Below are 15,468 nucleotides of genomic sequence, written 5' to 3'. Positions count from 1 at the left end.
TCTTCAACTTCCACCAAAGATTTTCAATTGGATTAAGATCCGGACTATTTGCAGGCCATGACATTGACCCTGTGTGTCTTTTTGCAAGGAATGTTTTCAGTTTTTGCTCTATGGCAAGATGCATTATCATCTTGAAAAATGATTTCATCATCCCCAAACATCCTTTCAATTGATGGGATAAGAAAAGTGTCCAAAATATCAACGTAAACTTGTGCATTTATTGATGATGTAATGACAGCCATCTCCCCAGTGCCTTTACCTGACATGCAGCCCCATATCATCAATGACTGTGGAAATTTACATGTTCTCTTCAGGCAGTCATCTTTATAAATCTCATTGGAACGGCACCAAACAAAAGTTCCAGCATCATCACCTTGCCCAATGCAGATTCGAGATTCATCACTGAATATGACTTTCATCCAGTCATCCACAGTGCACGATTGCTTTTCCTTAGCCCATTGTAACCTTGTTTTTTTTCTGTTTAGGTGTTAATGATGGCTTTCATTTAGCTTTTCTGTATGTAAATCCCATTTCCTTTAGGCGGTTTCTTACAGTTCGGTCACAGACTCCAGTTTCCTCCCATTAATTCCTCATTTGTTTTGTTGTGCATTTTCGATTTTTGAGACATATTGCTTTAAGTTTTCTGTCTTGACGCTTTGATGTCTTCCTTGGTCTACCAGTATGTTTGCCTTTAACAACCTTCCCATGTTGTTTGTATTTGGTCCAGTGGGTCACTGTGTAAATTCACTTTTATATCTCACATTTTTAGTTTTAAAGATGACTGAGACTTTTTCTAACACATTTTAAAAGTTTGTTTCCAAAGATACTTCACAGAAACTGACACAGTGCTCAATAAATAGAAACCAATTTTTCAGGTCTGAAAGAATTCACCCATTTGGATGGATGTTTGATCTGAAGCACTTACTGATCAGCAAAATACTTGATTGATTGGTATGAATTTTTAAGTCACACATTGTCAAAAACACCATTACACACAGATGTGTATTTACTTGTATAGTCATACTGTGGTGTGCACAGTGTGCAGGCTATGAATCAGCCCTCTGATGCTTTTTAATTTAAAATGTAATCAGAACAAATCATAGCCATGGGATTTTGTTAGTTTCTCTACTGTCTTCCTGAGTCACTTTCTTCTTCTTCTTCTGGTTTCCAGGTTCACGTCTCTGCACTTCCACGGTTAAATACTGGCCTTGATAACTGCTGTCAGACTGTTACCTTCTCTGCACATTGTCTAGATTCTCACCTGCTCTCTCACTGCTGGTCTCTTATTTCATAGTGGTTTTTTTTACCCACACTGCCTTTCCGTGTTTGTCGATGTTTGCCTGCTGTTCCTGATTTTGGTTGCCTGTTTTGAATGCTCACTGTGCTCTCAGACCAGACCGATCTTCTGTGTTCCTGACCTCTGCTCGAGTAAGCGACCACAAGAACACTTTCCTCACTTTTTGCTGGGACTGCATTCGTAAAACCAGCTTGTTAATATCATCGTCGTAGCCAAAACAAAAAGTTGCCCCAAGGCTCTTTATATTGTAAGGCAAAGCCATACAATAATTACAGAAAAACCCCAACAGTCAAAATGACCCCCTGTGAGCAAGCACTTGGCGACAGTGGGAAGGAAAAACTTCCTTCTAACAGGAAGGAACCTCCAACAGAACCAGGCTCAGGGAGGGGCAGTCTTCTGCTGGGACTGGTTGGGGCTGAGGGAGAGAACCAGGAAAAAGACATGCTGTGGAGGGGAGCAGAGATCAATCACTAATGATTAAATGCAGAGTGGTGCATACAGAGCAAAAAGAGAAAGAAACACTCAGTACATCATGGGAACCCCCCAGCAGTCTAAGTCTATAGCAGCATAACTAAGGGATGGTTCAGGGTCACCTGATCCAGCCCTAACTATAAGCTTTAGCAAAAAGGAAAGTTTTACGCCTAATCTTAAAAGTAGAGAGGGTGTCTGTCTCCCTGATCCGAATTGGGAGCTGGTTCCACAGGTGAGGAGCCTGAAAGCTGAAGGCTCTGCCTCCCATTCTACTCTTACAAACCCTAGGAACTACAAGTAAGCCTGCAGTCTGAGAGTGAAGCGCTCTATTGGGGTGATATGGTACTAAGAGGTCCTTAAGATAAGATGGGACCTGATTATTCAAAACCTTATAAGTAAGAAGAAGAATTTTAAATTCTATTCTAGAATTAACAGGAAGCCAGTGAAGAGAGGCCAATATGGGTGAAATATGCTCTCACCTTCTAGTCCCCGTCAGTACTCTAGCTGCAGCATTTTGAATTAACTGAAGGCTTTTCAGGGAACTTTTAGGACAACCTGATAATAATCAATTACAATAGTCCAGCCTGGAAGAAATAAATGCATGAATTAGCTTTTCAGCATTACTCTGAGACAAGACCTTTCTAATTTTAGAGATATTGCGCAAATGCAAAAAAGCAGTGCTACATATTTGCTTAATATGCGCATTGAAGGACATATCCTGATCAAAAATGACTCCAAAATTTCTCACAGTATTACTAGAGGTCAGGGTAATGCCATCCAGAGTAAGGATGGGTAAAGATGTCGCGCACGGGTGAGTGTTTGTGTGACCTGGGCGGGGCAAGCTCAGCTAACAGGCAAACCTAGCTCTGGGTGTTTATCTGCTACTACTATAAGCACCAGGTTGTCCGGTGTCATGTCCTAAGGTTCTTGAAATGGAGCAATATTTCCACCTAGTGGACATTTACCATTAATGCAGGTATAACAGAACGGATGCAGGTGTAAAAGAATTTTGGCAAGAGCTCTACTATACACAATTTAAATTAATTTACTGTCATCAAGGAGGTGAAAAGACACCACAGAGGACAGCAGTGAGAAATTGGTCAGAATATTTTAAAATGCAGCCATCTTTAGTGTGTTGAGAAACATGGGAGAATCTAAGCATCATGGGAAAGCTGGAGACAGAATAGAAAAAGACGGCTGAGGTCAGATATCTCAGCTCTGTATGTTTTCTAGTATGCATTAAAAAGTTCACAACAGCAGGACCAAGTGTCCATATAAAGAAAATCACACTGATTTACTCTGGAAGGAACAAACACATGAAAGAGGAATCATATATATTTATCTATATTTTTTTAAAAAGTATGACTTTAAATACACTTTGAGGTGAACTTCTTTTGGCCAATACGTTGACATACTAAAGGCGAAGTCATGACCTTTACATTCACAGATCCTTTCACACTTTCAAAAATGTGAAAAATGCCAGTGCAGTTTTTAAGATGAGAACAATGGCATCATTTAAACTACAATTTAACAAAAGGAAGCCAAGTAACACCACATTTGAAATAAATGAGATTTATCCACTACACTCCTCTGTAAAGATGCAAATTAATCATATATATTGAGAAATTATTTAAACTGGCTTGAAGGACCAGATTTGTTTATTTTAATACTGCCAATTAAAAAAAATCAAATACATAATTAAAAACACAAATAAAAGACTAAAACAAATCAAAAAATAAAAGCTTAAAAATAAATGCTTATTATCAGCAGCAGGTGAAATCAGGCTAAATTCCCCATATTTACGACTTCATTTCTCAGGGCACATGGCAGCAAAAATAAACCACAATACATCAATATTTTCAAAATTATTTATTCAGAACATTTTGTTTACTCGTAACATTTACTTTAATGAGGCCCCATTTTGCCATCACTACTGACTGAGGCCAACATGCAGGTCGACCTTTGCACCAAGACTTTGAAATCTTTGTCATTCTGCACAGAAATGAAAAAGAAAAGCAAAACCTTGAACACCACCAGCGGATTTAAGAAGACAAAAGGTCACAGGAAGGCCTCAGAAACACTCTGTTCCACAGACAAACACGAGAAACAGCTAAAAAACAGTTCACACAGATTGTCAGCATTGTGCTGTTTGTCAGTGCTTTAGGAAAGTGACGGCTTTCACTGAGACCGAAGATTATTACAAAATATTGAAAAAAAAAAATCATTCAGTCCGGCTCCTTGGTAAATTAGAGGTTGACTGGATCAGACTGGATCTGGGACATAAGAGCTTAAAAATATTTGTCTCAGTTTTTGTCCACAAAAATAACAACAGTAAAAAAAAAAAAAAAAAACTACTTAAAAAAATTGAACACATCTTCTCAAAGAGGGGGGGGGGGGGCGCTCCACAGAATGCTGTCTTTCACCAAATTAAATATTCTTACAATTGCATGAATGAAGAAAACATTATTTGTATTTTATATAACGGCTGAGTGGATCCTTGTCATTTGATTTGTGCTTTGTATGTCACGTGACATGGATTATTTGTCCCATTTGTGTTGCGTTGCATTTAGCGTGCAATTTGGTTCCACACATTTTGTACCATTGCATGTTGCGAACCACGCCCAGTAGTGGGCGCAGCGTTTAGCTAAACATGCAGAGTTTGTTTTGCTAACGGACGACGATTTGAAGGAGCTAGTTTACGGTGCCAATTCTTCTAACACACAGACAAAAACACTAATCCACTGCACTCTAAGCCGTCTGGAGGCAAATTGAGCTGTTTGGATGAAAAGCTGACGAGATTTTTCACTGGACTATGGAACTACACAGTCTTTTTTTTTTTTTTTTGGAAGTACACAAAGTCAGTGCAAGGACTACATCATCGCAATTTTGGACTCCTATTTAAACTTCGCGTTGGACTGTTAATCAGCAGTGGAACACCAAAATGTAAGTCAAGTTTCTGTTTATAAATTAATAAAATATCAAATGACAAGGATCTATTTTAGCCGTTAAATAAAACAAATATTTTACATTCTTTTAATGGAACAAATATTTAATTCAGTGAAAGCTGGAACAAACCATTCAAGTTGAATGGTTTGTTCCAGCCCGCATGAGGCCTGCAGCAGTCCTGACGTGCAAATGGGTCGTCCAATCTGGGTGTAGGTGCCAAAGACTATTCGTTGAATGGTATGTTCCAGCTTTCACCAAATTAAATATTCGTACCACTGAACTCAAACATTCATTATTTGTATAATATAATGCCTAACAATCCTGACCATGTAGTCCATACCTGATGCTGTGCACTGATTTCTTTGTGTACAGACTGCCGTCTGCTTTCCTTAGCCCAGCGAAAAATCACGACAGCAATTTGTAGCGCTCTTAATCCGACAGGGCTTGTACTTCAGGTAGAGACGTCTTAGCGATTACTGCAAATGCCCCCAGACAGCTTACGGTGCACTCGATTAAGTTTATTTGCGTTACAAGAATAAGCACCGTTAATAAAACAAAGTCCGCTGTGTTTATTTTTAAGCTAAGCGCCATCCCCGCTAGTGTGATGCACAGTGGGGGCGCTGTCCCTTATTAAAAAGTAGTATATGCAAGTATGTTTCAAGTATACTTCTAGTTTACTTTTTATATACTTATCAGTACTATTTTGTGGTAAGGAGTGCAATGGTACAAAACATATGGAACCAAAATTGCACAGTAATTGGAACCAAATTGGCATGGTCAATGGAATACAATAGAACAAATGATCCATATCACGTGACGTACAACCCACCAATCAAATGACAAGGATCTATTAAGGCATTCTACAAAAAGTCATCATTTCAGAACATTATATTAGAGAATCAGACAAGATTTTTTGTGAGCAGAGAGCTGCTTTATAAGACTCTTATGCTAATATTTATTTACTCGTATTAAACAAACTGAATTTTTTTAAATTTACGGGCTGCAGCAGTTCTGCTGTTCCATCACACACAGCTGCAAATACCTTGAAATACAACAAATTGTGTTTTTTTAATGCAAAATTTCTTGTCGACAATATGACACATAGAACAACTATTTTAAATAATATATATTCATTATTGTGAAATAATACATTATTATCTCCCCCCCCCCCCCCCCCCCCAGTTTAACAGTCAAACTTTTTTTTTTCCTTCTTCTACTAAGTGGTCCTAATGTTCTGCCGTAGCACAGTGTGGAGTCCTGACACGTGACGTTAAAGCTCCTCTTTCTTCTTCAGGATGATCTGTCGCACCATTTCAGCGATCCTGGATCGGATTTCTTTGACGGGAGTCTGTGGTCCCCACGCGTCCACCACGTGGCCGTTCACGTCAATAAGATACTTCCAGAAATTCCAGTCAGGTTCTTTTCCAGACAACTCTGGAATAAGCCAGAGAAGAAGTTTGACATTGACTCCAATAATTCTGCTTTGTTTTCTGCACATCATCTTATATCACCAAACTTAAATGTTGTATGAAGTTTGTGTGCACAAGCACATCTTCCTTCACATCAACTGCAACATCTCATGAAACTCACTACATTTGTTGTGGAATCCCCCCCGCCGTAAATTAGCACGTAATCTTGCCACATACCACAGAAATGAAGACAGCTGATAATAAACACAGTTTGACACAAAGTGCTTCTGTGGAAAATGGACGGGGTCCACACCTTTAAATGAACGATGTGTTTGCCACAAAGCAACAAAGCAAACTGGAAACAAATGCTTTTTTTTTCTTGCCCGTACTTTGTACAGGGAACATGTGGGGGCTCAAATTACAACATTTTGAGCGCTAACTTCCCTCTTATGAGGCCAACTGAATACAAAATCACTGTGTACCAAGCAAGCGCCTCCTGCTGCCTGAAGGAGGTATTGCATGAGTTTTGCCCAACAGTTACATTAGGTGCAAGCGACAGCAGGGTGACTGCAGCACGACAACGGGGCAACAGCAGGAGACAACAGGGCGACAGCAGGAGACAGCAGGGTGACAGCAGCATGACAACAGGGCGACAGCAGGAGACAGCAGGGTGACAGCAGCGCGACAACGGGGCAACAGCAGGAGACAACAGGGCAACAGCAGGAGACAGCAGGGTGACAGCAGCACCACAACGGGGCAACAGCAGGAGACAACAGCATGACAACGGGGCGACAGCAGGAGACAACAGGTCGACAGCAGGGTGACAGCAGCGCGACAACAGGGCGACAGCAGGAGACAGCAAGATGACAAGAGGGCGACAGCAGGAGACAGCAAGATGACAACAGGGCGACAGCAGGAGACAGCAAGATGACAACAGGGCGACAGGTGACAGCAGGGCGACAACGGGGCGACAGCAGGAGACAGCAGGAGACAACAGGGCGACAGCAGGAGACAACAGGGCGACAGCAGGAGACAACAGGGCGACAGCAGCACGACAACAGGGCGACAGCAGGAGACTGCAGGGCGACAGCAGTGTGACAACAGGGCGACAGCAGGGTGACAACAGGGCGACAGCAGGGTGACAACAGGGCGACAGCAGGGTGACAACAGGGCGACAGCAGCACGACAACAGGGAGACAGCAGCACGACAACAGGGAGACAGCAGCACGACAACAGGGAGACAGCAGGGTGACAGCAGCATGACAACAGGGCGACGGCAGGAGACAGCAGGGTGACAGCAGCACGACAACAGGGCGACAACAGGGCGACAGCAGGAGACAGCAAGATGACAGCAGCGCGACAGCAGGCAGTGGCGTGCACAGTTCCGCTAATCTGCTCAACGCTAATTAGCAAAGCTAACTTTTTTGTTAGTGGATTAGCTTTTCAGCTAACTTCAAAAACTATCAGTGGACCAATTAGCTTCTGCTAAATTTAGTTTCACTAACCTTTAGTCCACTAACTTTTTTTTGCTGGCATAGTAAGTAAAACAGAATGGACAAAAACATTTGTAAACCCTAAAATCACATGTTAGTTCCTGTCTGTTATGCGTTTTGCAGCAGTCATGCAGCTGTAAGGAGTTGAGCTCATCTCTATTCCAGTAGCAGCGACCTGGCTGCAAGGCTGCTACCAAAAAAAAAAAAAAAAAAAGTCATTAAGGTTTGAGCATTAAAACTCACAGATCCCAAAAGGCATTATGGGAAAATGAGCCTCCTTATGACTGGTTGGTTGGTTTATTTATTTATAAAAAAAAAACCAACACACAAGTTACTATAATGTGTATGTTGGTTTTACAAATACATGTGTATTTGTATATATGTCATTTTTTCATTTGTACAAAATGGCATTTGCAAAACTGAAAATTCTGTTTAAATGTGATTCAGCGCACTGAATGGCGACTGTGTGACAGTTGGATGCTATTTCCACTCCCATCCACTAGATGGCAGTGTTTTATGCATTTTGGGTCAGAATCCCATAATGTCTTTTGGCATCTGTGAATTTTAATGCTCAAACCTTCAGAATTAGTGCATTACTTTAAAATCAAAAGATATTTGTGATATTTTCACTTTGTAAAAATGACTCGGTTTACGTTAATATCAACCGTAATAAACCGTCCGGAATTAGTTTGATTTTTAAATCAAACCATAAGTCAAACCTGCTTTGCTTTTTATGCATTTTGCCTCACATCTGAGGCCCGGTATGTTGAACATAAATGACTCTTCATTACAGCAGTGAGCAGGGCGCTCAAAGACAGAAGCTCTGACTCACTGTTTACAAATTACAACATTTTAAGCTCTAACTTCCCTCTTATGAGGCCAATCGAATACAAAATCACTGTGTACCAAGCAAGCGCCACCTGCTGCCTTAAGGAGGTACTGCATGAGTTTTACCCTACAGTTACATTAGGTGCAAGTGACAGCAAGGTGGCAGCAAGGTGACAACAGGGTGATAGCAAGGCGACAGCAGAGGGACAATAGGGTGACATCTTGACATTCATTCTCAATCAGAGCAACAAGAGACAGCAGTTGCACTGCTGCCATCTAGGCGGGGCCAAAACAGGTGTGGTCTGTTTTGCAAATACGGAGCAACGCTACAGGATGACTGCCAATCAGAGTGAAAAGGTAGTGCGACATCAGCTGGCTGCTCACTCCAACAAAATAAACCAAGATGGGGGAATGTGATCCGAAACATCTTATTTAACTTGTGTAACTCTAATATGTTTGGCATTTTGTACCTCATATTTTGTAAAAATTAGCAAGAAAATTTTTTTAAAAATCTAAAAACATTGTTTTTGCAAGCAGACATCTTTGAAGTGCTTTACAAAACAACATAGGGAGACAGGAACATCACAGTGAAAGACATTAGACAAACAAATCGAGCCAAATTTAGTTCCGTTAAGCAGTCAATCATACACCCTGGATATGCCCATCAAGCCACAAACGGCGACTGCTTGTCACCCTCATATGTAGCTAATGTCACAGTAACGTTTGATTTGATTTTCTCACTCACCAGCGAGGTACTTATAGACATTGTTAGCTCCAGTTCCAACCACAGAGATTTTGCTGAATAGAGGAAAAGACGCTCCATACACGCCGCGCGCGAAGCTGTCGATCTCTTTGTCGCTGCCGGGCTCTTGCTGGCCAAACTGGTTGCAGGGGAACGCCAGCACATTAAAGTGGTACGGTCCAAAGTCCCGCTGGAGCTGCTGCAGGTCTTTGTAGTGTTCATCAGTGAATCCACATTCACTGGCAACGTTCACCACCAAGGACACCTGCAACCACAACACGCCATAAAAAAAATTAGAAAATACTGTTAAAAAATCTGGAGGGCATTTAAAACTACCCTGGACTGAAGATAGACTAGAGGGGGCGTGATATGGATTGCGCAATACCACCAATGCCATAATAACACAACACACGTTGGGCCAATTTATATATATATATGTTCTCCACTCAGATTGCAATAGCCAATCACAGATTAGCCTTTCTGTCCATCATTTACCTGCATTTTGGCATGCTTGGCGTCAGAAAGTTATGTTGGATCCAAAAAGGCTAGGACCAAAAGTTATATCGGATCGGTTCCCACTGACCAATAGCGTTAGAGCTTACTGCCAACAGCTAGCCAATCAGAGCGCGGTATACGAAGGTCAGGAACGAACTGACAGACGCTGGTTGAAAAAAAAATGACAACAAACATGTCAACAACAGCAGAAAATCATCTGCCAGTGAGGTTTGCTGAGTTCACAGAGGAGGAACTGGTGGACATATTGAACTCCAAGGATGCCAAAAACACTAAGAAGGTAGACAAGCACGCTACTGACGTTTTAGAAGCATTCATCTGAATCAATCATATGTTGTTCACAACAAAATAAATTGATCTAATTTACTTGACTCTTTGTTGTTTGCTTAATTTGGGAGGGGGGTGGCTATGCCTCGTCCAATATAACTTTTCTGAATCCAATATTTTTCTATGTTGGACTCCTTACCACCCATTAACTGTATAATATATATATATATATATTCTATGAGGTTAAGGTCAGGTGAGTTTGCTGGCCAATTAAGAACAGGGATACCATGATCCTTAAACCAGGTACTGGTAGCTTTGGCACTGTGTGCAGGTGCCAAGTCCTGTTGGAAAATGAAATCTGCGTCTCCATTAAGTTGGTCAGCAGCAGGAAGCATGAAGTGCTCTAGACGGCTACGTTGACCTCGGACCTCAGAAAACACAGTGGACCAACACCAGCAGATGACATGGCACCCAAACCATCACTGACTGTGGAAACTTTACACTGGACGTCAAGCAACGTGGATTCTGTGCCTCTCCTCTCTTCCTCCAGATTCTTTTCCAAAGGAAATGCAAAATGTACTTTGATCAGAGAACATAACTTTGGAGCACTCAGCAGCAGTCCAGTCCTTTTTGTTTTTAGCCCAAGCGAGACGTCAAGTCAGCAGTCTTCCCCACGATTGTGTAACCTACAGAACTAGACTGAGAGACCAGTTAAAGGCCTTTGCAGGTGTTTGGAGTTAATCAGCTGATTAGAGTCTGACACCAGGTGTCTTCAATATTGAACCTTTTCACAATATTCTCATTTTCTGAGATGCTGGATTTGGGATTTTCATTAGTTGTCATTTATAAGCATCAAAATTAAAATAAATAAACACTTGAAATATATCAGTCTGTGTGGAATGAATGTTTAAATTATACAAGTTTCACTTTTTTAAATAGAATTACTGAAATAAATCAACTTTTTCATGATATTCTATCTGCGCACACACACACACACACACACACACACACACACACACACACGAGCCTTTGCTGAAATTCTGTTGTGCCTACTACATTAATGGTAAATGTCCACAAGGTGGAGATATTGGGCACCGTAGTCTCATTTGAGGGCGGGCGTTAAAGGGGTAAAATATGACGCCATACTCTTACATCCGGGGACAGCCCTCATCTGTCCCCATCAGAAACTTGGCACTTTCTCTGAGTTTTTGGGCAAATTACACAGCAAAGAAAGTGAAAATGCAAAGAAAGTGACAATGCAAAGAAAGTGACAATGCGGTGGAAAGTGGACATGAGAATGCAGCTACTCTGGATAGCTGTGTAGGCTAACACTTCCCAACATGATGTCTCCCATTTGTCTCGTCTTCCTTTCTCCACTGGGAACCAAAAAAACCCTGCACTTTTCGCGACTGCTTCGGTGACTGCAGCCGAAAACAAAACTGTACACCATTTTTCCGTTAGAAGTGCTGTGTTTGTGCAGGCGGTCCCCGGAAGTGGTCAAATCCCACAATATCATGCATGGGCTCAAATAAGACTGCAGGTCCCTACTGCTCCTTGTCAAGGACCTTAGGAACATGATGAGACCACCCTCTTGCATATGAAATAAAATAATTATTAAAGGGTTCACATAATGCAAAACTATGAGGTGTGATGACTCAGTGGTTAGGGCACTAGCCGTCTGTGCAGAAGGTTGCCGGTTTGAGTAGCGGTTGGGACTGGCACCTGACACTCACCCAGCAGTAAGAGACATACCTGAGTTGGGGAAGATATAAGGTGGTGAGGACAGGGACAAGCCACCCTACCTCACCATGCCCTGTAACTTTTAACGAGCATGTCCCCAAAACTCAATAAAAACAAATTTAATTAAAAACTAGGGGATTTAACATCTCCACACTGGCCTGGGGACGCCATCGGGATCCCCCAGTCATGTGGCCTGGGAAAGGGAAGTTGGGGGTCCCCTACTGGAGGTGTTGCCCCTTCGACTGGATCCTGGCTAAGTGGTTGAAGATGAGATGAGCTATGGGATTTATCCTTTACTGTGCAAACTACAACCCCTGGCAATAATTATGGAATCACCAGCCTCGGAGGATGTTCATTCAGTTGTTTAATTTTGTAGAAAAAAAAGCAGATCACAGACATGACACAAAACTAAAGTCATTTCAAATGGCAACTTTCTGGCTTTAAGAAACACTATAAGAAATCAAGAAAAAAAGATTGTGGCAGTCAGTAACGGTTACTTTTTTAGACCAAGCAGAGGAAAAAAATATGGAATCACTCAATTCTGAGGAAAAAATTATGGAATCACCCTGTAAATTTTCATCCCCAAAACTAACACCTGCATCGTATCAGATCTGCTCGTTAGTCTACATGTAAAAAGGAGTGATCACACCTTGGAGAGCTGTTGCACCAAGTGGACTGACATGAATCATGGCTCCAACATGAGAGATGTCAATTGAAACAAAGGAGAGGATTATCAAACTCTTAAAAGAGAGTAAATCATCACACAATGTTGCAAAAGATGTTGGTTGTTCACAGTCAGCTGTGTCTAAACTCTGGACCAAATACAAACAACATGGGAAGGTTATTAAAGGCAAACATACTGGTAGACCAAGGAAGACATCAAAGCGTCAAGACAGAAAACTTAAAGCAATATGTCTCAAAAATCAAAAATGCACAACAAAACAAATGAGGAACGAATGGGAGGAAACTGGAGTCAACGTCTGTGACTGAACTGTAAGAAACCGCCTAAAGAAATGGGATTTACATACAGAAAAGCTAAACGAAAGGCATCATTAACACCTAAACAGAAAAAAACAAGGTTACAATGGGCTAAGGAAAAGCAATCGTGGACTGTGGATGACTGGATGAAAGTCATATTCAGTGATGAATTTCGAATCTGCATTGGGCAAGGTGATGATGCTGGAACTTTTGTTTGGTGCCTTTCCAATGAGATTTATAAAGATGACTGCCTGAAGAGAACATGTAAATTTCCACAGTCATTGATGATATGGGGCTGCATGTCAGGTAAAGGCACTGGGGAGATGGCTGTCATTACATCATCAATAAATGCACAAGTTTATGTTGATATTTTGGACAATTGAAAGGATGTTTGGGGATGATGAAATCATTTTTCAAGATGATAATGCATCTTGCCATAGAGCAAAAACTGCAAAAACATTCCTTGCAAAAAGACACATAGGGTCAATGTCAATGAGCAGATCTGATTTGATGCAGGTGTTAATTTGGGGGATGAAAATTTACAGGGTGATTCCATAATTTTTTCCTCAGAATTGAGTGATTCCATATTTTTTTCCTCTGCTTGGTCTAAAAAAGTAACCGTTACTGACTGCCACAATCTTTTTTTTCTTGATTTCTTATAGTGTTTCTTAAAGCCAGAAAGTTGCCATTTGAAATGACTTTAGTTTTGTGTCATGTCTGTGATCTGCTTTTTTTCTACAAAATTAAACAACTGAATGAACATCCTCTGAGGCCGGTGATTCCATAATTTTTGCAAGGGGTTGTAGTAAGACTGTCTGCCACCATCCAAAATGTGAAAAATACTCTATTAGTTTTAAACCATCGCCCACTCTGGAAATTTTCCAGTGCCCATTTTCAGCACATTGACTGCTCAGGTCCATCAAAGCTTTGACTTTAATCAAGAAATATTTCATCACTGATGCAGTTTATGTTTACATGATATAACAGAAATAAAGATAATAAACTAACAACAGACTGTAAACACAGTAAATCAGGTGAAGAGTGCAGAAACGACAGCAGTGCAGTGCTTCTGCAAGCAGCAGCACATGAGTGCATTCAGAAATAAGTGAATTAAAGGCCCAATCAGCTGCAGACTTCACTTTAACATCTGTTTGATTGACAACAGCTGCAGCCTGATGCCACGTCGACCGGCTGCAGCTGCACGATGCAGCATCCCGCGCGGGAAAAACGGCGCAACCGTCACTGTTACACACAGCTGGAACAAAACCGTTACAGATGAAAACATCAGCATAAAAAAATTGAATAATAATAATAATAAAAACCCGAAACCCGCAGCGGCGTGTCGGACTTACCGAGCCGCGGTACTTCTCCAGAGACACCAACTTCCCTCTGCTGTTCACCACTTTAAAAGTATAAACGTCCTTCTGTTTGCTCGCAGAGAGACTAAATAAAGTCAGAAACACGGTCAGTGCACCGGCAACCATCGCTCCAGACAAAGTGCCAACGTAACAGTCCCGAACAAGGAAAAAAAAACAAAAAAAAACTTTTTCCCACTTTTTTTTTCCCAAAGTGCTTCCTTTCCGGCTTCCTTTCAAAATAAAAGCCTCCTGCAGCTTGGCGCTGAATGACTACTTTTAAAAACTTAATGAGTTGTTTTACACATATCGTCAACTGATCCAAGATCAGGTCACGGAGTGCCAGGAGCCCAGCAGGCAGAGAACACCCAGGACTGGACGCCAGTCTGTCACAAGGCCACATATATAGACAAACATTACACTTACAGACAGTTTCCAATTCATCTAACCTGCATATCCTTGGATGGAATAGGAAGCTGGAGCACGTAGAGAACACGCAAAGTTATGTTAAGTTATGTCAGACAAAAAACAAGTTGTGTGAAATACCCGTGATATTTATGTGTCGAATTATTTTTATTCAACAACATATTACTATTTATTACTATTGAATGTTTACATGTTTGTTCTTTTTATTATATTTTATTTTATACTATTTTATTTTACCTTTTTTATAGTTTATATGTTCTTATTTTAATGTGTTATCCTCTGTTTTGTTATTGTACTGTTATGAATGTTACCAAACAAATACAATCTAATTCAGACAGACATTCAATTACTGCAGCAAAGCATCCTTGATGAGTTTGTGTTTTCCGGGAGGCACTTGAACCTATCACACCACGCCCCTCTGCATCAGCATCAGATGAAAGTCCCACAATGCAGCGGGCACTATGTTAATATGGCGTCAGTGGCTGGTGTTTTGATGAGGGCCGAAAGCCAAAATGTGGAACAAATCCACGTACGGGCTCAAACAAGCTTTTGAAATCAACGTGTGAACGCGAAAGTAAGATCGCCGTTTTTTCTGTGAGCGATGGAGTTTAAAAAGGTTCTACACTTCGGGATTTGAGGACTTTTGTGTCTTCCTAATTGTTAGCTAGCGGCTAGCGGATTCTCCAAAAAGTCAACGAGAATTCTCTCTTCTTTTAGAGAAAAGCGCGTTTGGATTTTAGTCCCAGTCTTGTCCTGACGTGTGTCACGCGGAGTTTGTCTGTGTGTGTGTGTGTGTGTGTGTGTGTGTGTGTGTGTGTGTGTGTGTGTGTGTGTGTGTGTGTGTGTGTGTGTGTGTGTGTGTGTGTGTGTGTGTGCGCGCGCGCGCGCGCGCGCCTGTTCAGCCTCTTTGCTGTGTGTTTTCCAAGTTGAGCTGAGAGTTGGTGTTTTCTAATCACAGCCACAAACCAAACACACTGAAATTAAATCTGTTTCTGCTTTTACA

The 15,468-nt window shown here is 41.3% G+C and overlaps 2 protein-coding genes across 2 annotated transcripts in view; one reads left to right on the top strand and one right to left on the bottom strand.

Annotated features, from left to right (window-relative positions):
- Positions 1 to 5,977: 5,977 nt before the first annotated feature.
- On the bottom strand, positions 5,978 to 14,226 carry gpx7 (glutathione peroxidase 7). The gene is made up of 3 exons (XM_034179406.1): positions 14,037 to 14,226; positions 9,190 to 9,451; positions 5,978 to 6,148 (listed from the first exon to the last, which is right to left on the bottom strand). Exons 1-3 carry the CDS (start codon positions 14,166 to 14,168, stop codon positions 5,985 to 5,987), a joined length of 558 nt encoding a protein of 185 aa, XP_034035297.1. The 5' UTR covers positions 14,169 to 14,226; the 3' UTR covers positions 5,978 to 5,984.
- Positions 14,227 to 14,882: 656 nt separating this feature from the next.
- The window catches only part of tut4 (terminal uridylyl transferase 4), a 47,311-nt gene continuing 46,725 nt past the window's right edge, over positions 14,883 to 15,468 (top strand). The window contains exon 1 of the mRNA XM_034179405.1: positions 14,883 to 15,039. The gene's annotated coding sequence lies outside the window, so the exon portion shown is untranslated. The remainder of the gene's footprint in view (positions 15,040 to 15,468) is intronic.

The sequence above is a fragment of the Thalassophryne amazonica genome, chromosome 10, assembly GCF_902500255.1.
Source record: "Thalassophryne amazonica chromosome 10, fThaAma1.1, whole genome shotgun sequence".
Taxonomy (NCBI): Eukaryota; Metazoa; Chordata; class Actinopteri; order Batrachoidiformes; family Batrachoididae; genus Thalassophryne; species Thalassophryne amazonica.
Note: the sequence above shows the minus strand (reverse complement) of the source record. Positions and strands in the feature narration are given on the sequence as shown.

Excerpts from the sequence above, each read along its gene's own strand:
- gpx7 (XM_034179406.1), bottom strand. The coding sequence starts at position 14,168 with ATGGTTGCCGGTGCACTGACCGTGTTTCTGACTTTATTTAGTCTCTCT. Across the intron at positions 9,452-14,036 it reads TGGAGAAGTACCGCGGCTCG|GTGTCCTTGGTGGTGAACGT; the intron begins GTAAGTCCGACA and ends TTGTGGTTGCAG. Across the intron at positions 6,149-9,189 it reads TGTCTATAAGTACCTCGCTG|AGTTGTCTGGAAAAGAACCT; the intron begins GTGAGTGAGAAA and ends GGCTTATTCCAG.